The sequence below is a fragment of the Sminthopsis crassicaudata genome, chromosome 3, assembly GCF_048593235.1.
Source record: "Sminthopsis crassicaudata isolate SCR6 chromosome 3, ASM4859323v1, whole genome shotgun sequence".
Classification (NCBI taxonomy): Eukaryota; Metazoa; Chordata; class Mammalia; order Dasyuromorphia; family Dasyuridae; genus Sminthopsis; species Sminthopsis crassicaudata.
The window spans coordinates 36,348,020-36,371,466 of record NC_133619.1 but is presented as its reverse complement, the minus strand read 5'-3'; the positions used below and the strand labels follow the sequence as shown (position 1 = coordinate 36,371,466).

The window sequence follows — 23,447 nt, the reverse complement described above, 5'->3', positions numbered from 1 at the left end:
AATCTGTCTCCTTCCTCTCCTCCTCCCTGGGCTTTCTCAATCCCTTGAAGTATGCCTTCTGTCCTGCTGTAACTGTCCCTCTCCTCCTTTATTTTCTGTCTCTGCTTCCTAGGCTTTCACAATACTGGGTTCCCAGAATTCTCTTGGCTCTGTCACTTCTCTGCTTCCTTCTGTCAGCTAAATGGTCAGACATTTCCTGCCACTCAGATATTCTCCAAATCACTATCATTGACCTGCATTCTTTTCTTGATGATCTCATCTACTCCTAGGCCTAGGAGATTACCTTTGTGCAAGTACCTTCAGCTCCTAAAGGACTATTTTATATCATCTCTGTCCTGCTATTGGAGACAGAACTTGGAGAAATGATTACAAGTTTCAGATTTGGACTTTGCTTTAAGGAAAAATCTTCCTGTGCATTTAGAATGGGCTAGCATGGGAAGTACTGGGTTTCTGCTGTAATCCTAAATGGGCACTAAGTGATGACCAAGAATCCCCTCTGCTTTATTTCTGAGAAGTCAAGGGTGGGTTAGATTAGATGGATCATAGATTTAGAGCTGGAAAGAATCTTAGAGATCCTTGAGTATAATACCTTCTTTTTCTTGATGAGGAAACTTGTGAATAGAAACTATGCTCATGACGATCTTAAGTGACTTGTTCAGGGTCCCACAATGCATAAGTGTCTTGAGGAACAATTTGAACTCAGGTCATCCTCAATCCAATTCTGGGATTACTGCACTGGATCTCTAAGCTTTTGAGGTTTCATCTAATTTTGAAGTTATGTAATTCAGAAATCTGTGTCTCTAATTTAAACTCTCTCCCAGGACTTGACCTAAATTTTCGTCAGCCTGCTGGTTATCTTCACCAGGATCTACCACCAAACGTGATCTCTCCCTTAAAACTCTGCTTCCTGACTTGCCTGATTCTTGTTAATCACATTTTCTCAGCCTCAAAATCTTTTGCCTCTTCTACTCCTTTATCTTTGCTCTTGACAAGTGTTCGCTGCCATGTCCTGTAGCTTTTCATCTTGGTCTCTCAAATCTGTTCTCTGCTTTTTACTTTCCATGATCATATCAGTCCTGTGGCTTCTCGTCTGGACTATTTTAACATCTGCCCAACTAGTTTCCCAGCTTCCATCTTTCCTACTTAGGCTATATTAATCTTCTTGGACCATTGGTATTGTGATCATGGTATTTCCTCAGCTCAAGCTTTGGTGCCTATACAACTGTAAATCCTTTCTCTGACACCCGAGGCTTTCCATGATATGTACCTTATTTATAATTTTCTAGCCAGACTGAGACAGTCTGGAGAATTAGAGATGGGGACAGTCTTTAGTAGACATTTATTTAGCTTTGTCCACTCATTTTATAGAGGAGAAAATTGAAGCCCAGAGAAAGGAATTGAGTTGGTCAGGATTCAAACCCAGGTTCTCTGATCCAGAGCCTGTACTCTTTCTTAGATAACTGGCTGACTCCAGCCTGAAGTTACAGACAACTTCTCTAAGTTTAGAGGATGGAGAACTCCAGTTTTCCAATTCTTTGCTTTTAAGACTCACAAAGTTATTTCCAACTAGCCATGGAGATTACTCCCAAATCTATATTTTTAATCTCCTTTCTCTAGTAGCCTACTGGACATCTCTACCCGGAAATCTAATAGACATCTTAAATTCATATCTAAACCAGAATTTTTTCTCTTCCTCTTTCATTCTGACTTCCCTTTTCCTGTCCAAGGCACTGCAATTCAATGAGTCACCTACTCTAAGAGTCGTCTTTGATTTTTCTCTCTAGCTTTCTACCCAAGATACTACTGAGACTCTCATCTCTAGCATCCATCCTCTTCTCTCCAGGAACACCTCAGCCACCCTAAATCAGGCCCTCATCACCTTCTACCAAGACCAGTAGGATAGCTTTCTAATTGAAGCCTTCCCTATGCCCAGCCATCCCCTCAAATTTACCAAATGCATAGCTTCCAAATTGATATTTCTAAACTACAGCTCTGAATAAGTTATTCCTTTGCTCAAGAAGCTTCAGTGGTTTCCTACACTTAAAGATAAAATGCAAACTCTTTTATTGGTCATTTAAAATTATTTATCATTTATTTAGCTTCAATCTGTCTTTCCACGTGGATTTACGTTATCTTTCCTTGTTCATGTTGCTGTTGGACTGGTCACTTGCTGTTTCTAATTTGTGACTGTCCATCCCTCCCCACTTCCCTGGAATTCTATCCCCCCCTTCTTCTTCCTCCTGAAGTCTTTAGAGCTATTCAAGGCTTGCTCAAATCAAATGCTCGCTTCCTCCAATAAGCCTTTTCTGATTTCTCCAGTTGTTAATGGTATCAGTCCTCCTGAAATTAATTTGTATTTACCTCTCCATGTATATGGGTGTTTTCTTTTCCAGTCAAAAGACCGCTCTTTGAGGTCAGAGCAGGAACTATCTTTGTCTTTGCTTTCCTGATACTTAGCACGTAGTTGACTTAATAAATGTTGTATGAATGGAATTTACACCTAGGATGCCTCCCTTGCCTCCATCTCTATTTATTGAAATTTTATCCATCCTTTAAAGCTCACCTCAAATAATATTACCCCTGGGTAGCTCCTCTTGTTGTTTCTATTCTCTATCTCGTCTCCCTGCTTGAAATTGAAATAATTTCTCATTTCTCTGGATTCTCATAGAATATTTGTTATCTCCCATATGGAGATATTATTTTTCTCTTTTATGGTATTTTTTAATAATAGTATGTTATTTTTTAAAATACATGCAAAGATAGTTTCACCATTCCCCCTTGAAAAACTTTGTGTTCCATATTTTTTTCCCTCCTCCTCCTGCTCTCCCCTTTCCCCTCTCCTACACAGCAAGTAATCCAATATAGGTTAAACATGTGCAATTCTTCTAAACATGGAAATACTATTGTGCCTTGCAAAGTAGGCTATCTTTAGAGGCAGAGGACCCTAGTTGAATTAATTTGGGCAATTACCTCTCCTTTCTGAGCCTCAGTTTCCCGAGGTTGAATTAGATGGCTCCTAAAGTCTTTTATTGATCCAACTCTGGTTCTCTTATCCTGCTTATCTCATGCTATCAGGTGTTATATATATGAGCCACAGGAGGCAGTGGGTTGTACTAGGAAGCAGATCATATTTGGAACTATGTTTCTGGGTTCAAATCCTTTACTCCCTATATGATCTTGGACAAGAATTTGATTTTCCTCATCTATAAAATGAGGAAGTTGGACTGGATTACTTCTGAGTTTCCATAACTTCTAAAGCTTCCATGATCCTCTGACCCTTGAGGATCAGCACTGACCTTCAATTGACATTGGCCCTAAGGCTTAGTACATAGTGAGGTGTTCAGGAAATCATGGATGATATTTTGGTTTTAGGATTTAAAATTCTTTAAAAAAAATCTGATTTTTATTTTAAAATAGCTTTTTATTTTTCCAAATACATACAAAAATAGTTTAATATTGTCCTTTGCAAAACCTTGTGATTCAAATTTTTCTCCCTCTCTCTCCTCTTCCTCCAGACAGCAAGCAATCAGATATAAGTTAAACATGTGCAGTTCTTCTAAACGTATTTCCATATTCATCAATGGTTTCTTTTAAGTGTTAAAAAGCCAGGTCATATGTCTCTTTATTTGTTGACTATTAGAGGAACTCAAAAGTGCAATCTTTAGGTGGGGGATTTGGGGAGCTAAGGCAAAGTGTTGGAATGGCTTCCCATTCTAGCTCAGTATGCTAAGATGACACATACAAAACCCAATGCTTCCTCTGTCAGAAGTCCACAGGAGCCAAATGAAGGAGCAGCAGCATCCCTCATAGCCTTGCTCATAGCTCTTAGCAACTGCCTTGAAATAACTAAACTCAGGGAAAGATATTTTGGGCCAATGTTGGCTTTAGATAATTTGGATTTTCAAAAGCTGAGAGCTAGCATAGGGCATGAAGAATGTTAGAAGTAAAAGCTTTGTGGTTTTTTTTTTTGGGGGTGGGTGGGTGGGTGGTAGTTAAATTGTGATTTCTTTGGGGGCCACTAAACTAAACATACAAGTACCTGAGTATTGCCTATTGATGTAGAGAAAACCACATTGATACCCATGTTTTATTGTATTTTTTTAATTAAATGTTTCTCATTTACATTTAATTTTGTTTCATGTCATACTTGGGTGTATTATGTGACACATATGGCTCTTGGGCCTTATGTTTGATACCTCTGGTGAAGGGTACCTGAAAGAGCAGAAGGTCAGGCTCTGAAGGGAGGCGAAATCCCTTCTGTAGCATCAAGGAGCTACTGATGGTTTGGGGTAGAGGAAAGACATGAATCACTATACCTTTGTTTGAACCAGGGGTTCTCAAACTATGGCCTGCTGAGGATGTTTATTTGGCCCACTGGGTTATGAAATGGGCTGAGGGGCGGAGACAGAGGGTGAGGTTTTATTTTCACTATAGTCCGGCCCTCCAACAGTCCGAGGGACAGTGAACTGGCCTCCTATTTAAAAAGTTTGAGGACTACTGCCTTTAACAATCAAAAAGTATTAATTAGGCACATACTACTTATCAGTCACTGTCACATGTACTGGGAATACAAAATAAAAAAATCAAGCAGTTCCTTTTTCAAGGAGTTTACATTCTACATCTGCAAAAAGAACTAATATGACTAGGGCGTAACACAACATGAATTGGAAAAAACTAAAGGCAAGTTGACTAGGTAGGCAGTTTTGAAGTGGTCCAGATGAGAAGTATTAAGGGCCTAAATTCACACAGTTTTATTAGGAGTCTCCCAAACATCAAAGAGCATTTGTATGTACACACGTGATAAATACAACTTTCAATGGAGGCCTTTCAGAAGAGATGGAATACCCCATTGGGCATGTCATAGTTGGTTTTTTTTATTTGGTATGAGTTGGATGGCCATTAAGATCTCTTCTAATTCTAAAATTCCATGAGTTTTAAAAAATACCTTTTAAAGAAACTTTGGAAATCATTTACTTTTCTAGGAGAAAATTTAGGTTCCTTTACACATATCTTTTAGTAATAAGAACTGGTATCTCATATAGTGCATTAAGAATAGCCAAGCACTTTATGCCTATTATCTCATTTGAATCACAAATATAGAAGGCTACTACAGTTATCCTCATTATGCAAATGAGAAAAATGAGTCTCAGGGATGAAATGATTTGCCCTGAGTCATACAGCTAATAGGTATGGGAGGTAAAATTTAAATCCTGGTCTTTCTGACTCCAAGTCCCAATTTTTTCCAGCTATCTTTACTTGCCAAGGTGCTTTTATGTAGCTGTAGATTTAGTTTTTCTTAAATAGTTTGGACAGACAATAATGCAAGCTGCTGGTCACATATGGGGGAATTCAGTATACTTCATACACTGTAGTGTTGATCAGTGAGCCTGAAACAGACAGCAATGAAAATGGGCCCTAGTTCAGATTTCCTCCAGTTTATTGTGCTCTAATGTTTTTGATTATGTGTCTGCCATTCAGTGAGCACTAAAATTGGTTGGTGATCAGATTAATGATAGTACTGGTCCCTAGCTACTTCAAGTCTGATATAATTAGTTAATTAAATTTGGAGGGGGAAAACAAACAGGAAGCAAATTATTGGATAAATGTCTCAGTAATCAGGGTGTTCTTTAGTATTTCTAAATTAGAAAGTGACAAGAGTAGGGCAGCGTGTTCTAGGGTGGAAGTGGAAAGACTGGTACCATGGACAGAGCCCTAGATTTCTACTGGTAGTCATAGTTTGATAGCTCTTTCACTCAGTACAACTCTGACCTTGGCCAAGATGCAAACTCTGCCTCAGCTGGAAAATAAGAAGCTTGGATTAGGTGACTTCCATAATCCCTTCCAGCTTTATAATATTACCCTAATTTCAACAAATTCAAATTAGTAACAACAATATTAAAATAATTGCTGATATTTATGTAGAGAAGGAGTTGTTAAACTGGTGTTCATGGACCTATAAGGGGTCTGTGGGTAGATTTTCAGAGGTCCCTGAGTTTGGATGGGGAAAAGCTTACATTTTTATTTATATTAACCTATAGCTGAAATGGAGCATTTGCATCAGTTAGGAATGTAGGTTACAAAAAGTTTTTTCCGAGAAGGGGCTCTTCGACTTCCCCAAATTGCTAAAGGATCCATGACAGAAAAACATGTTAAGCACCTCTGATCCAGAGCCCTAAGTTTCACCAAATATTTGATATATGTTGCTGCATTTGATTCCCATGATAGCGCTACAAGATAGTTATTATGGGTATCTTGTCTAAGTATCTTCATTTTATAGATGATGAAATAGGATCACGAAGATAAAGGCTTTTGTGTGGCCTTCAGCCAAAGGTTAAGGTCTGCTAAACACAGAGCCACAGACTGACTGTTGAGAGAGTTGAAGAGAAGACTGGAACTGGGTTGAAGTTATGGAATAAGAAATGTGAAGGAAAACAGAATTGTAGATTAATAAAATAGAACCAAAGCACAGAGAACATCTGAAACAACTGGTGGAGATAATAGCTCACATTTATATGATGCTTTGAGTTCGGAAAAATCATTTTCTGTTATTTCATTTGATCCTCTCAACAACTTTATGAAGTAGTTGCTATTATTCCCATTTTATGGATGAGAAAACTGAGACTTAGTATTAAGTGACTCATCTATGCCAATGCAGTCAAGTGTCTGAAACCAGATTTGAATTTGGATCTTCTTCATTTTTAAGTCAAGCATTCTTACCTACTCATTCCTTGCTGTCTCCTAGTCCTTAAATAGAAAAAAAAAAGTTTTCAGAATTTCTGAAAAGCCAATTTTATATTTGCTTTTTTCTTTGGCACAGGCCATCTGATTTTGTTATTTGCCATACATGATAGGTAGAAGAGCTGGGGATTTATTGACTTGAGAGATCTCCCAGTCTGGGAATTCCTACCAGCATTTCAGATTACACTCCTTCTGTGATATAGTAAAGTTGAGTCATAGGGAATTGTCCGAATCAGCATAAGAAGCAGGATGTAACCTCAAATTTTCCTGACTCCAAGCCCAGTACCCTTCTTTATAGGATCTTATAGGATGGGCTAGATCTGGGGACTGTTCTAGAGTTTGCATCAAGTTAGGAAGAGCTTTTGTCTTGTTTCAGGGATTCTTATACTGGTCAGCCAGCCCCCAAATACTTCCAGGCTGTTATACTTTTAAATGAGGTCATTTATATTTATAGCTGCAAAATCATGGCTTTGGTTGTAACTTAATTTAAAAATCAAATCACTGGAGACAAACCATGCCTTCCTTTTTATTAGCGTCTATCTGCAGGCTGCTGCTCCTTATGACCAAGCCTGGTGTGCTGTTCAACAACAATCTCTTCTCAGCAGAAATATCCAGAGGATAGAAGATGCTCTGAGGAGAGAATTTATGAACTCCAACAGGGGGAGACCCCAAGAGTTGAGAGCCTCATGTTTCTGATACTGGTTTTTAGGTTTAGAGCTGGAAAGACTCCAGTAACCTCGATTTAGCTTTTTTTCTTTTCTTAACATGTAATGAAATTAAGACCTAGATGTTAAGTGGTATTGTTATCACACAGCAACTAAGTTTCAGGCCATTTGAATCCAGGTCTATGAACTGTGTCATATTGATAATAGATTTAAATCTATTATCAATATAATAAATAAATAAATATAATATAATATGATACAATATAATAAATCAATACAATATTAATAATATATCAACACATTAATTATATTAATTATAATAATAAATCAATACAATATAATAAATCAACTATCTATTGACAATAGATATAACAATAGATATAACTCATTGAAGCGCATTTCCTGATTTAGATGATGAAACAGGTCCAAAGAAGGTGGAGTAACTTGTTTAAAATTATACAACTAGTAAATAGCAAGATTTGAATCCAGGTCTTGTGACTCCAAAGTTAGTGTTCTTATTTGTTACTGCCAAGAGTAAATTAAGATATTGACATCATGCTGCTATTCATAGGAAGTTGAAGAGAACATAGTCCCTTTTAAATTTAAATCCCTGTAAATGCTTTTAAAAATGTGGATTAGTATTTATGTTCAGTTGTTTTTTTCAGTCATGTCTGACTCTTTGTAACCCTATTTGGGGTTTTCTTGGCAAAGATACTTCAGTGGTTTGCCATTTCCTTCTCTAGTTCATTTTACAGATGAGGAAACGGAGGCAGACATGGCTAAGTGTCTCGCTCAGGGTCACACAGCTAGTAATCATCTAAAAATGGAATTGAACACAAGTCCTCCTGACTCAAGGCCTGACACTCTATCCACTGCACCACATATTAGTATTTATACTATTTGGTAATTAGGTAAAAACCTGTCAGTTCTGTTATTTGGTATTCAAGGGAAGAATGAAAAGAAAAAAAAAAAAAACCTCACCAGTATTTAGGGGTAAAAAAAAATTAGTTCCTTTAGAAGGAATGATATTTAATGTAGCAAGATTATTTTATGTAATGTCTACAAGAAAAGCAACTAGGTACCATCCCTAAGTTAAAAATTCCTTTAGAACATTCAAATCACACTTTTGACATTTGTTTTTTAATACCAAATCACCAGAATTTGGGAAACACGGGCTCTCTCAAATAGCTTTCTCCTAGGTTTCCTGTGCTGGGTGGGATGCAAAAGAGGGGTATCTCCTCAATGCTAGAAAAAAAATAAGCTGTTCCCTCTGGGGGGGGAAAAACCCTACTTAGTCCTGCAGTGGAAGTGGGGAAGGTCAAAGTTCATAGTACTGCTTAGGCATTTTATCTGAGTCATTGAATGGATAAAGTCAGAGTTTAAGATACTGCTAGTGTTGACCTGGGTGGGAAGTGGGGGAAGAATTTAAATCCATTCAGTCACCCACTACTTATATGAGTCTTACCTAGTCATGGCAACCATGTCTAAGTTTCTCGATTCAAAAGAATATGAGCCACTTTTATATTTTTCCCCTTGTCTCTATTCCTAAAGTCTAACACAGTAACAGTAGGTATGTTCGTGCTTCTTCATAGATTGATTTGGGGGTTAAAAAAAAAGTGGTGGAGAAGGAGAGGGAAATGATTGTATTCCATCCTTTATTTAGTGGTTGTAGAAGTGCTTTGTAAACCTTAACATACTCTAGATATGTGTGATCATCGTACAGTGGAAAGACTATATTACTAAAATCCAAAGATTTTGTAGTTAAATCAAGCACTAAAAAATATTCTGTAGAGAGGGTTAACCTCCCTTGCTGCTGCTAACAATAATAATAATAATAATAATGATAAATAACTTGAAAGTTTACCAGTTACTTGAGAGACATTATTCCATTGAATTCCAGCAACAGGCTGGGAAGGCAGATATTTGAAAAAAAAAAAAAAAATCTATCCTTGTGATTTCATTGACAGTAGGGAACTTCTGGTATGAAAACTCCTTCTGTGTGCTGCATTGTGATATGGCTGTATCTTAATCCTAGAGGGAGAGCTGCTGGGGCTGAGGAAGACATAAACATAATCAAGATATGTCAGAATCAGAGTTTCCTGATTTCAAGGTCAACCCTCTATCCCACTTAGAGAATAGATATTTTAGTGATTATCATCCCTATGCAGCCTCATCAGGATAGAATTTAGAGATTACTATACCTGTTTTACAGATGAGAAAAACAAATTTAGATGTTAAATGATTTAATCTGAATCACACAGCTGATTAAGTCTAAGAAAATGACAATTCCTTGAGGGTTGGGATTTTTTTTTTTTTTTTTTTTTTTGTCTTTGTATTACTAGCATGTAGCACAGTTCCTGGTATGCAGTAAGAATTTAATAAATGCTTTTGGAATGGATAAATGAAACTGTCAGTGGTAGGAGCTGAATTTAGGTTTCTCCTAACAATTAAAAAATAGTATTCTTCATTATACACATTGCTGAGAAGAGCAAAAGAACAAAAATTAATATGAAACAGCTAATTAAAGTACTCCTCAAATATAAGAGGGCAGTGCTGATAGTCTTAACAGTAGTGGACTCCTTAATCCTGCCCCTAAACTTTTGATTCAGTCTGAACTTTTAACCATAAACCTCTTAGTCATTCTTAGATTTTAACAATTTAAAAGCATATTTGAGAAAATCCCTTCTCCCCTTGTTTTATCCTTGCATTATCTGAAACAAAAAATTAAAATAAAAAACATTTTTTAAAAAGTCTTGTTGCTGCTCCCTTCTACTTAGCTTTGCTTTGTACCCTTTCTTACACTGGCTATTGCTATCAGAGGAGTAGTGATAGATTGGGGTAATATAGCATGAGCAAAACAGTCTGGAAATCAGATAGCTTTATCCTCTAGCCAAATATGAATTACTTTAGTCATCTGGCTTAATAAGAGCACAGTCCAGTGTCTAGAGCAGTCAGTTTGGAAACGAAAAACCAGAAGACAAATCTTACCCATTTTGTGAGCTTGGGAAAGTCATTTCTTATCTCCTGGACTCAGTTTCCTCACCTGTAAAATGAGAAGGGAGAGGCGAATTTAGGGTTAGGGAGCCTTTTAAGCTTATTCAGAAACCACTAGAGAAAACTGAGAAAGCCATTAAGCTCCTATCTGGCAGTAATGGAGGATAGTTAAGTCACAGAAAGTTCAGGGATATTGGGGAAAATAGAATTTTATAAATTTCGTTTTTCCTGGTTTTGGTGCAATATCTCTCCTGGACCTTTTCTGTTTTATTGGTAGTGGAATGCTGGATCTGGAGTCACCAAGACCCAAGTTCAAATTTGGTTTCAAATATTTACTAACTTCAAATACTTATGATCCTGGGCAAGTCACTAAATTCTCTTTGTCTCAGTTTCCTCGTCTGTAAAATGAGCTGGAGAAGGAAATGACAAACAATTTCAGTATCTTTGCCAAGTAAATTTCAAATAAAGGCCCAAAGAGTCGGACACAATTGAAATGACTGAACAACAATAAGAAAAGTGATTGGCTCCTTTTAGATCAGGAATTAATCAATTTTTTTGCTAAAATCTGTATATGGAGTTCAGTGAGGATCTTTTTTTGAGTAGTACTAAAAGTATGAAATATGTGGAGTGTAGTGAGGATGGATTCAGTGGATACAAATCCCACTCCCACTACTACTTGTGTGACTGGGTAAATCACTTTCCTTCTTCTGAGACTCAGTTTCCTCATCTGTAAAATGTGAGGATAATAGTCTAGATCAGGATTCTTAACCTGGAGAGAGAGGTCTGTGAACTTAAATTATTTTGGTAATTGTCTCAATATATTTGTTATTCCTTGCAATATTATATATTTATATTTAAAAATAAGCTTTTACAAAAGTAATTTTTTTCCCCACATCACCATGTATTCCAGTATTCCTCCCTTCCCAGAGAGCCATCTCATATTGTAAATAGTATTTTTTTTTTCCCTAGGAGAATAGGGGAAAAATAATCAACTACATATCTCTAAGGGAGAGGCAGAGCTGGGACTTTTGTAATTTTTTTTGGTGGTGTTCATTTCTATGTATGTTATGCATATAAAATTGTTATTGCTTCACTTTTGGCCTTTGTATCCTGCATAGTGCCTGGCACAAAGTAGGTGCTTAATCTGTGCTGGGTGAATGAATGAATATTGATTAAAAAAATACACGATTGAAAACTTTCCTGGTGACAATGACTTATGCCATTCTGTTTCTAGGGTAAAAATCATAGTAAGAAACTCCGGAATTACTATGCGGCGAGTAGCTGTCCACCCTCTACCAGAATGAGCAATATAGTGGAGCCTGTAGCCCCTCCTGTTGTGCCAGCTCCCCCCCAGGTAAGGTGGGAAAAGATGATGGTCAGAAAGTTCTCACCTTTATGAGAAACACGATCTTCTTGTCTTCCTCAATGAGGAATGGTCTTGGCAGATGTTTTATGGCAGCTGGCAGCTGGAAGATTAACGGATAGTCAGAATGAAGAATGAGAGCTGTTTAATTTTTTTCAGCAAATTCATTTGAACAGTTGGTTCTAAGCTCCTGAAATGGCGTCCTGTCTCTCCCTCTTCATTCAGGGGCTTAGGTTGGATGGATACAAAGTTCTGCCAGCCTAAGAAGTGAAAATCGTATGCTGAGTGTGGCTCAGATGTGATGAAAATATAGTTAATGGGAATCCACTTCCTAGGTTAAATGAATCTGCTTTGCCAGATTGAAAGAGTGATTTCTAGGCTGTTCCTGAATGCAATCGGAAGCCCTCATTCCATCACAAATAATCCCTTTTCTTGGCTACCTAGTAGGAAGCCTCATTTAAGCTCCTTCTGGACTCCAGTATTGAATGAAAAATTTTAATGAAAATTCAAATTTACCTCAGAGCCAGAATTCAGAGATATTTGAAGAGAAGCTCAAGGGTTGTAAATCTGAGAATTGGATAAGACAGGAGTCTGTTCCTTCATCTGCCTTGGATTCATCATATAGGTTGTTGGGTAAAACATCCATCAGTCAATCAATCAGCAGTTGTTTATTTAGTTCCTTCTTTGTGCAAGGCATTGTGCCTGGAACTGGAGTAGAAGGCAGAGTGAAATAGCTCTTCCTTCTTTCTCCCTCCTCCCTCTTCCTTCCTTTCTCCTTCCTCTCAGCTAGTAAGTGCTGATAAGTCTCTCAGGCTGGATTGAACTCAGGTCCTCCTAACTCCTGAGATGGTTCTCTATCCACTGTGCCATCTAGCTGCCTCTACCATCATTAATTGTTATAAATAAAAATGAACTGCTAAATTCCACAAGTTTCTTAGGAAATATGGGAAATACTATGCAGAATCATGAGTGGAGGGGACCTTGAGAAGTTGGCTATTTGAGTTGAGTAGTTTTTGCCTTAGGGATGCCCCAAGTGAGAACTTTGGGTTCATTTAGAATGTTTTTATAAACGGGTGTTGCTGCTACCTGGGTGTTGCTGCTACCCTCGTTGTTCAGCTGGAAGAGGATACAGACTTATTCACTTGTCAGTTGGTACCAGGAGGAGGGGACATTCCCTTTGGGGGAATGGGTTGGACTAGTGGCCACTGATGTCCCCTCTAATTCTCCATTTCCATTGTCCTGTGAAGAATGTGACTCTATACTAAGTGACAATTACATGAAATACATCCAACGTGGTTGAAGAATATTGGGCAGGTACGAATGGAGCTACTTATGCCTTAGTATAGCTTTCTTCAAATGGTAAAAGCAAATGACTGAGGCTCAGAAGGACCTTGGTAGAGTTTTTTAAAGTTCTTAAACCCTACCCATTCTACCTGACTTTTGGTTAATACCATCATTCTTCAAGTCACTTAGACTTGAAATCATGGGACCATATTTGTTTTCTCTGATCCCCCATAGTCATTACCAAGACTTGCTCATATGTTTTCTAGAAACATGTCCATAGCTCCTTCTTTCCTGTCCCCACTGCCACATCCTGGACTTTCAGCCTCAATTCCTTGTGCCTAGCCCATTCATACTGGATGAATGAAAGGAACAGTTAAGTACTTCTTGAATTCAAGATATGGTACCATATGCTGAGTAAGCTACAATATCTCACATTTGAATTGTCCTTCTATAATTTACATCTCTTGTGGTCCTGAGGGCAGTGTGGCAAATGGTCCCATTTTAGAGTGGAGAAAACTGAGGCTGTAATGTTCAAGTCACTTGGCCAAGATCCCAAAGTTACTAAGTAGTGGTGGCAAGACTAGAAAAATTCTTCTTGCTCCCACTTCCAGAGCTTTCTTTGCTCTGCTCTACCTGTACTACTCCAGCCACCTTACTGGTTTCCATCTAGATCGTTCCCCTCTCTCATTCTGTCCCCTCCAAGCCCTGCTCCCATAGCCCAGTCCCTCCCATTAGACAGATAGATGCATTGAGATGGAGCCAGGTTATTGCTGGCTTGGATACTCCATTTAACAGTACAAATTAATTCTCCTCTGCAGCTTTGGATTTGTGGATTTCTTATTCATGTCTAAAGGTCTTCTATTCCCTCCCTTTCTGTCCATCTTCCTTCTCTCCCAACTCATCCCTCTCCTTTTCCTGGAGATTACGAATGTAATAATGAGAATGTATATTGGTGGATTTTCATTCTTACCCTCTGACTGGCTCACTTTCCTTTCTACTCAGTTTTTGTGAATCATTATTTCATTTGAGTGAGTGAGGAAGGGGAAAAGAACCAAAGGAGGTTGGTAGAGGGACGAAAAGGTATGGAATAGTCAGCATGGTGGGATAGTGAATTACTTTAAGAAGATAAAAAAAGGATTACCTTGCCAAAATGAGAGCCTAGTTGACATTATGTACCATTTGAAGTGTGCCCATTTTATTCTTTTACATTTTTTGTAGTCATCTATGTGTGTGATATTATTTTCCTCATTTTCCACTTTTTTACTTTGTATCAATTCATGCATCAGACTTTTGTATTCATCATTTTCATTGTTTCTTGCAGCCCAGCAAGATTTTGTGACGTTTATACACCACAATTTGTTTAGCTGTTCCCTAGTATTCATTTTGTTTTTGGTCCTGCAGTATTTTTGCCTGTAAGGGATCATTTTTCTTGCCATTGACAAGGGTCTTGTATACGAAGATATTCAGAAAACATTTGCTGATTAGTCACTGATTGTGACAGATGACATAATATAGTGGGTAGAGGGGCTTGGCTTTGGAGAGGCTTCAAGTATTGCCTTGGTTGCATATTGCTGTGTGAATATGGATAAGTTACTTTACCCCTCAGTGCCCCAGAGACTCTTACACACCGTGAATTAGAGATAATCTGCTGATCTTCGTTGATGGAGGGGACTTCCACTTTAGGCTTAGTCTGCTCTAGCTCTAGCTTGCTTGTCCCCTGCCCATTGTTCACTTGTTTCAGCCCTGCCCAACTCTTCATGATCACGTGTTATTTTCTTGACAGAGATACTGGAGTGGCTTGCCATTTCCTTCTCCAGTTCATTTTACAGTTAAGGGAACTGAGGCAAACAGTGTAAAGTGATTTGCCCAGTTTGGGTCCAGTCTCAGCTACTTACTCTGCTCTTCCTGACTCTAGGCCAGGTGTTCTATCTACTACACTATCTAGCAGCCTCTGTCCACCTCCAGTTAATTCTGGGATGAGATTGATTTAATTTTTTTCCTGGTAAGGTTCTGAGTTCTTATCTTCAAAGCTTTTACCGATATCTGACCTCAGTTTTACTCCATCATAATTTTAATTCTTTTCCTTATTTCCATAGTGGGGAGGGTCACCAGCCATTCACATATTTTGATATGGGCGAAATCATTATTTGAAAATTATCTTCTTTCCTTAAAAGCCAAAGCTGTCTACCATTGAGAATAAAAGATTCTTATTCCTTTTGTCTTGAAAGTAGTGTATACTACACTGTCACGCTTCTCTAGATTTCCTAGGAAGAGAACGGGGAATCCTGCATGAATCACAGGGGCACAGAGGAATATTGGTAGTGTGGGAAGAGTACTGTGGTTGGAATGGAAGGATCTGGGTTTGATTGTGGGCTCTGCCACTTAGGACCAAATGATCATGGAAGAGGCCATCTAGTCTTGGTCTTTTATTTTTGAGATCCTCATCACATTCACTGAGGCCCTGAGAGATTAAATGACTTAACAAGGCCTTCTTCATCTGTGTGACTTAAGATCACTTTACTCATCTATAAAATCAAGGGGGTGGATGTGTCTTTCAGTCCTGATCAAGGAGATTGTTCTTCAGTCCCCGGGAGGGCTTTGAGAGGGGTCAAAGAAGCCTACTTCTGGGTGAGTTGTGTCAGATGATGCCATTTTCCTTTGTTGCTTTTCTCTTGTCAGGTGGATGTCTCTAAGCCGGGCAGCAGAGTGATCAGGGCCACAGAGAATGATTACTGTAAACTCTGTGATGCTTCATTTAGTTCCCTAGCCGTGGCCCAGGCTCACTATAAAGGAAAGAATCACGCCAAGAAGACACGACTTGTGGAGGCTCAGAACAACCTGTCCCTGTAGGTATTTCCCAACTTTCTCTAGCACATGGAGCTGGGAGATAAGACATGGGTTTCTGGTCACGCCTCTTTCTCTTCCCTTTCCCCAACACTCCCTTTTTCTATTTTTCTTCTTCAGGGATTCATCAGAGGTGAGTCAACGGAGAGCCCGGAAAGAAGGGAATGAATATAAAATGATGCAGAACAGGAGGAATGCATATGCTCTTCAGAATAATACAGGTACCTTATAAGTCTTCTAATTTGCTTATAGCCACAGTAGAGAAATTGTCTAGGAAAAAAAAATTGATAATTTTTGGAGTAGTAATTCCTTTGGCAGTGGGGTATTGTGGATAGAGTGGTAGGTTTGGAGTCAGCCTGTGATGATGCATGCTCTCTCTGTCTGTCTTCCCACCCCCCCTCCCTCTTTTCTTTCCTTTCCTCCTTCTCTCTCCCTCTCTCTCTCCTCCCTCTTTTCTCCTTCTTACCTTTCCCCTCCCTTCCTCCCTTCCCTCTTTCTTCCTTTTCCCTTCTGTCTACTTTCCCCCCCTCTCTCTATTCTCTCTCTTTCCTCCTCTCTCCCTTTCTCTCTCCCCTCTCCCTCTCTCTTTCTCCTTTCTTCCCTCTCCTCTCTGTTTCTTTCTGTCTGTTTCCCTCTTTCTTACTCTCTGTCTGTCTTTATATGTGTGTTTTTATCTGTTTCTATTTCTCTCTCCATGTTTCTCTTTATCTTGCTCTTTTCTGTGTTTGTCTTTCCCTGTATGTATTGTATATATGACTTTGGGTCTGTCAGTTAACTTTTTAGTATCCAGGTAGCTTTCCAAGACTAAGTTACACGGTAGTGTTCTACATTAGTAGTAGGAAATTCCAGATCAATTAACATTTAATGCCTACTATGTGCAAGGCCCCATGCTAAGCACTGGAGATACAAGGAAAGGTGAATTAATAATAATTATAGTATTATGGATATTACTAGTAAATATTATTGTATATCATAGTAGGTAGCATTTATATGGTGCTTTAAAGTTTATAAAACACTCTACAAATATCTCATTCCATCTATTCAAAAACCAGTCCCTGCTCTCAAGAAAATTGGATTATTTGACATGGACTTAGGTGAGAAATAGAATGGAATGTGTTTTGCTTTTTAAAATCATTTCTTTCATTTTAATTATTCACATTGTGCTTTCCTTATCAGTTTCCTTATCTGTTTCCTTTAATATTTGCCAACTGGATGGTCTGAGCAAGATTATACAAATAGGTTTGACTTGTTTATTTCAGGATTTTCTTTTTAACCTCTATAGGAGTATTCTGATATGTTCTTTCCTAATACATATATTCTCTCCCTCTTTTTAATGTTCTGTTGATATTTATTGAAAAGCGAGTAAAAAAATGTGACTTATTTTAGAAAGTGACTAGGTAAATAGGTTGAGAAGATGCTTAATTTTCTCTCTTCAGTTTCCTAATATAATATATATATATATATATATATATATATATATATATATATATATATATATAAAATATAATATAAATATAAAAATTCCTGATATAAAATAAAGGTTTTAGACTCCATACAATTCTTGCTTTATCTAAGTGGACTATTCCTCAGACCTCTGTGATTTTTTTACATAGTAACATATACTTTTGTAGCAAAACAAAACTAACAAAGCCAAGTTTTCTGGTGTACACAATATTCTTTAGCCTTCCTCTCCATATCTCCATGGACAAAAGAGAAGTATATTTTGATACCTATTAATTTCAAATGCAAATCCTTCCTGAACTTTTTGATAGGAAAATAGGATCAATGGTTTCCAGTGCAGGCAGACAGAAAAATCATTAAAAATCATTAAAATAGCTAGTTGGTGTAGTGGATAGAGCCCCAGCCCTGAAGTTAGGAAGACCTGAGTTCAAATTTGGCCTCACACTTAACACTTCCTGGCTGTGTGACCCTGGGCAAGTCATTTAAACCCAATTACTTCAGCAACCAAAAAAAATTCAGTATGGATATATAGCTCTTGTAAAGTTGCAATTTAATTTTTTGGATCTAGTTTTATATTCTCATTCTCTTATTCTTTGTCTCTCCCTTTCCCTTTCTCCCTCTCTCCCCAAGAGGGCAACCTTATGTACTAGCTAGATAATTGGCTTTTAGTCTAGAAGACATGGTGTTAAGATTTGCCTTTGATATCTATTGGCTTTTTAGCCCTGGGCAAATCATTTAACTTCTCAGTTGCCATAAGCAGCTCTCTAAACCTGTGAATTGCTTACTATGTGATCATCTGTGTGGTTTGAGAGATTTTTTTTCATGTAGCTAGTTAGCTATGCCAATGAAATCTCTGGTACACACCAATACCCTTATATGTGGCTGTTATATTTTCTGTTTTCATGGCTGTTTGACTAGGGGTTGAAGAGTAGCCAAGTGTCAAAAAGGACTAAAAGACTCAGGAGGAAGTGAGACTGTCCAAGTAGCCTTATCTTTGTAACTAAAATAACTGGCTCCTAAGAGCCCTCAAGATCTCACTCTAGAGCTGCTTCTGTATTCCATCTGTCTCCCTGCTCGATGTTTTCAACACTACTCCACCTTTCCCTGGAGTTTCTGGCCCAGATCATTTATTTTTCAGTTGCTTGCTGGATATGCTCACCTGGTTCCATAAACTCAACATGATGTATTTAAAATGTTAAATTTAAATGTTCTTCCAAAGTTTGCTTTTTCCTCTCATGCTTTTATTGTTGTGTTTGAAGGTTCCACTATCCTTCCAATTATCCAAACTCAAAGCATCAGAGTTATCTCTGACTCTTCCCACTCGGTCACCTCATACATGAAGTCAATTGCAGAGTCACATTGGTTCTACCTTTGCCATAGCTTAGACCGAGAGGGATTCCCATCTCTCAGGTCTATCTCTTCTTTACCACTTCTATTTTGAACATTTTTCTTTTCCATTTGAGAGAGCAAGTCATGTCTGTGGACCCTTGGCTCTTCGCACGGTAGCATACACAGTAGATATATGTAAATGGTGATGTATGGTCAACAGAACAGTTTATGTTTTCTAACCTGGAAACATGTTTTGGGTATAGTGCATTTGGGAATAATAGCATGACAGCTAGGTAAGGGAAATTGCAGATAAAGAAGTCAATATTTCAGTAGTCTAAGTAAGAGAGATGAGGGTATGAATAAGGAGAAGGGGATGGGCACAAGAGAGATGAAAACGAGCATTGAAGTCCAACTGACTGGACATGTGGAATGAGGGAAAAGGAAAAAGTTGAAGATGACTTTGGGTTGGCCATCCTGCCATCTACAGGAGGAGTTTCCAGTAGGAAAGAGTGCCTTTCTTCAGTCCTAGGAGCATGCCCTACAAAGGAGGCTGAGGTGAGATGAGAGATAGTAATACTAGCGATATTGAAGACAGTTCTCAAAGAGAGATTGTGCCAAATGTATTGGGCAGTGATGCTGTTGTTAGTTTAAGGGGCTAGTTTCTTGGAAGGAGATAGGTTCATAGATAGCTGCTTAGAAGAGGACACCAGGTGATATACATAAGTATTGATTAGTTGGCTTAGAATTCAGATCTTTTGCTTTATAGTTATTTCTCAGTGTTCTTGATTTCCAGTGATGGTCTTTGTGGGAACTATGAGGAGTGAGGATCATGGGCAGGATACAGAAAAAAAAGAAAAGATGAAGAAGGAAAAAGGCAGTATTGGGGAAGGTATAGAGATCTAGAAGATTTGTGTTTGAAGGTGGTTCAATGAATGAGTGCTGCATATGGAGTTGAAAAAATCTGAGCTTAAAGCTTACTTCAGAACTTTACTAGCTTTGTGACCCTGGGTAAATCACTTAATATCAGCCTCAGTTTCTTTATAAAATAAAAGGGTTGAACTCAATGGACTTGAAGGTATCTTTCAGCTCTGAGTCTAAAATACTATGATCTGTGATCCTATAAATCTTGCCTCTGGTAGGATTTAAGACTTTGTAAGCCTTAAACTCTCTTTGCCTGACTATCTGTAAATGACCTTTATCTGTAAAATGATCCAATAAGTCCCATCTCTGACATAGATTGGCAATGTGACCCCGAGCAAATCACACTTTCAATGTTCTTGGCAACTCTAACCACTGAAATCACCAGTTTCTTACAAAGATAGAATGTAGGCTGATGATATGCTGGGGGGAAAAAAAAGGTGAGAAAAGAAAATCTTGAGTCAAGTGGCTTGTGAAGTTAGATCCGTTGGTTTAATCCCAATTAAATTTATTTTATTAAATTTATATTTTAATAATAATAAAATAGTAAATTTTTATTAAATTTTAAATAATAATAAAATAAAAATTTAATTAAATTTATTAAGTTAAATATTATTTATATAATTTATATATTATATAACATGATATTATATAATAATATATTTATATTAAATAAATTTAAATTTTTATAGATTGCACACTAACCTTTCAAGATTTGATCCCTCTGAGAAAGCTGGGAAAGGAGTAGATATCTGGGTAGGCTGAAGCTCCATTCATTGGAACCAGATGATTGGTTTGGTTTGGCTACTTGTTGTTTTGAATTGTTAAAGGAAAGTGCTGTGGTAAGCAGCTAGTGATGCTCAGACCTCTGCTTCCCTCTCTTTGACCTCCCCTTCTTAGGGCTGATTGCCAGCTCCTTTGTATATCTGGGCTTCCTGCGTTGCAAAATCATTTTTGCCATCTGGAAGGTTCTTTGCTACCATCTATTTTCTTGATGAGAGACTCTGTCCTCTGTGTTGTATAGTTCCTCATCTGAACTAGGTTATGGGTTTGCTTAATCAGGAAGAATTTGATGACCCCTAGAATCCATTGGCTCAGAAAAAAAAAAGTTAAGCATTTTCCATATTATCGTGAAGCATTTATTTTGGGGGGAAATGGAGGGAGCAAATCTTACAGAAGTTAAAAGGAACTCTGTGTGATCTCAAGAAGAGTCCTGGCTTAGTCGTCTACTCCATCATTTCCTATTTTCCTTTGTTTATTGTAATAAAACATTTCAGGCATTTGAGGATTAGAGGAAATTTTAAGGATGAGGTTGGATAATTCTCTCTAGTACAAGGAAGGAGTTTGCTGCCATAGTGTGAACTCTAAACTTGGAGTTCTGATTCTTCTGATTTAATAGCTGTGTGTTTGTAAACTCTAATTTTGTTTGCTCAGCTGTAGAAAAGGAATATCAATACTTCTACTACATACTGTGAAGCTACAACCCAGGAGTTATTGTCAAGAAGGCACTTTGCAAATGGTAGTCTTTTTGCTTCCTGGGTCACCTTGGCCAAAGGTTTCATCATATGGAGGCTAGGTTGGCCTGTGGACAGGAGACTTGGACTTTACTTAGTACTATAGTGGAAGCTTTGCAAATTGCATAGCATCAAAGGGTTTGTTTCACTGGCAAAACAAAGGTAGACTTGGGGTCACCTTCATATAACCACGAGGCACTGAGTCACTTCTGAGTTCTTTTGGTTTGTTTGTTTGGGATCAACTAGGTGCTGGACTGGGAGTCCATAAGACTCCTGAGTTCAGATTCTAGAAACTACTTGTGTGATCCTGGGGCCAAGACATTTCACCTTTTTTGACTCTGTTTCCTTATCTGTCAAATCTCACAGGGTTGTTGTGAAGATCAAAGGAAATATTTTAAACACTTCTCTTTTACATTATATAAATGTTATGTTATTACAATTCACTGCAAATTATGTCTACTTTAAAGTTAAATTTAAAGTTGGTTTATGCCTTTGCTTATTGACCATGTACTTCTTTTGTAAAATTTTTAAAATTTTAAAATTTTAATTTTTTGACCATGTACTTCTAAAACCTTGTCCTGCTATCTCAATCGTGTTCCCCTTTATTCTTTTGTATCTGTTTCAATAGGACCTTACTTCAATCCTCGATCTCGACAGTGGATTCCCCGTGACCTTGCCATGTGTGTCACCCCCAGCGGCCAGTTTTATTGCTCCATGTGTAATGCCGGGGCCAGTGAAGAGATGGAATTTCGGCAGCATTTAGAAAGTAAACAGCACAAGAGCAAGGTGTCCGAGCAGCGGTACAGGAACGAGATGGAGAATCTGGGATACTTATAGTGAAGCCCATTGCTCTGATTGTCGTTTCCGATAAAGCAGTTTGTCTTGCCTGCTTCTTTGCCTTCTGTCGACCTGTCCTGCTTTGTGGCCATTTTTGACATGAATACATGCCTCTGCTTTTCATGTAGATATCTATAAACCTAATGGTTCCTTGAGGCGTTAAAATCTGATTCAAAAAGAATGAGCTTTTTGGGTCATGATGGGTTTTCAGGTTAGTTATATTCAGCTAATCTTCAGAAGTCACGTGGCCTTACTGTATGTATGGGAAGGAGCTTTGGAAACTGAGTAGATGCAGGGAAGTGTAGGTATAGTATGACTAGGATAATTGGTATAAAAGGCTTTAGAGTCTCTCCTACACTTTAATTTCTATTCATGTGTTCTCTTCATAGAACTACAAGGGTCTGCCACTGTGTGCATTTCAGTGAACTCCAGAACATCGAATCCACCCTCTTTGTGGCCAGGCTTCATTTTCAGTTTGCCTTCCACCCCTCTACCACTACCTTCTGCTTCATAGATACGCTTTTTGACTTTAATTGGCTTGTTTTGATGTAGTTCTCAGCTGTGCCGTGGTTGTCATGAGGTCCAAACAACTTTAACCTCTATTTAAAAATGGTAAAATTTGTGTTTGAATAATCACTTCAGAAAATAGGCAAAATTCTATCAGTTTTCAACCCAAGGATTGTATTATGTTGTGTAATAATAAGCACTTATGTGGGAGTTCCCGGCCATTTGATTTGGATTATTTTATGGACATTATGAACAATTTCACGCTCACCCTCTATATTTTCTAGGCTGGACCTACTCAATAATTTAAGGGGTACCCACTATAATTTTATTCTATAAGTAAAGCAGGATAAAAAATGCATTTTAATTTTCACCATTTTTGCATTTAAAGACACAATGTTTGATCACTTTTCTTTTTGTACTTTATTTTCTCTGGAATGACTACAATCATTTTAGAATATTGTGCATGTATGATCATTGAATTAGGCATCTATCTCCCGGCACCTCCTCTTCCCAATCTGACTGCTCCCCACTTCTCCTGTTCTTCTATAGGTGCTTGGGTAACTAATGTAGTGCTTTGTGGTATTGGGTAAAATTGTTTACTTCATATCTCAGAAAGACTGTAACTTTGCTGCTTTTTTCTAACCTTTTGCTCCTTTTAAAATAAAAAGGGCCAGGGCAAAAAGTTCTCTTAAAAGATAATTTCTCTGTAAAGTTGATTTTAGATTGTATCACTTTCCAGTTCTTGCCTTTTGTTGCTTTTCTTATAATTGTTCTCATTTTTTGCCATTTTCCTTCAAGTAGAATATGAGATCAATTTCAGAGTACTGTAGTTTCTTCATTTTAATACTTGAACTTGGGGACAATTAGAAAATAGCTTATGGACCTGTTTTCTACAAAAAAAGGTATTGAGGATAGGTATTTCTTTCTAGAGGCAGAAGGATGATCAACTCTGTGACCTTTTACAGGTTTCTCTCTCCATCCTCTTTATTTTAA

At 37.8% G+C, this 23,447-nt stretch overlaps 1 protein-coding gene across 3 annotated transcripts in view; it reads left to right on the top strand.

Annotated features, from left to right (window-relative positions):
* The window catches only part of ZMAT3 (zinc finger matrin-type 3), a 39,606-nt gene extending 17,604 nt beyond the window's left edge, over positions 1–22,002 (top strand). For all 3 annotated transcript variants that reach the window (XM_074298233.1, XM_074298234.1, XM_074298235.1), the window contains exons 3-6: positions 11,632–11,751; positions 15,724–15,890; positions 16,009–16,109; positions 21,739–22,002. In XM_074298233.1, coding sequence (XP_074154334.1) covers positions 11,632–11,751; positions 15,724–15,890; positions 16,009–16,109; positions 21,739–21,947 — 597 coding nt within the window. In that variant the 3' untranslated portion in view covers positions 21,948–22,002. The remainder of the gene's footprint in view (positions 1–11,631; positions 11,752–15,723; positions 15,891–16,008; positions 16,110–21,738) is intronic.
* The last annotated feature ends 1,445 nt before the right edge of the window (positions 22,003–23,447 follow it).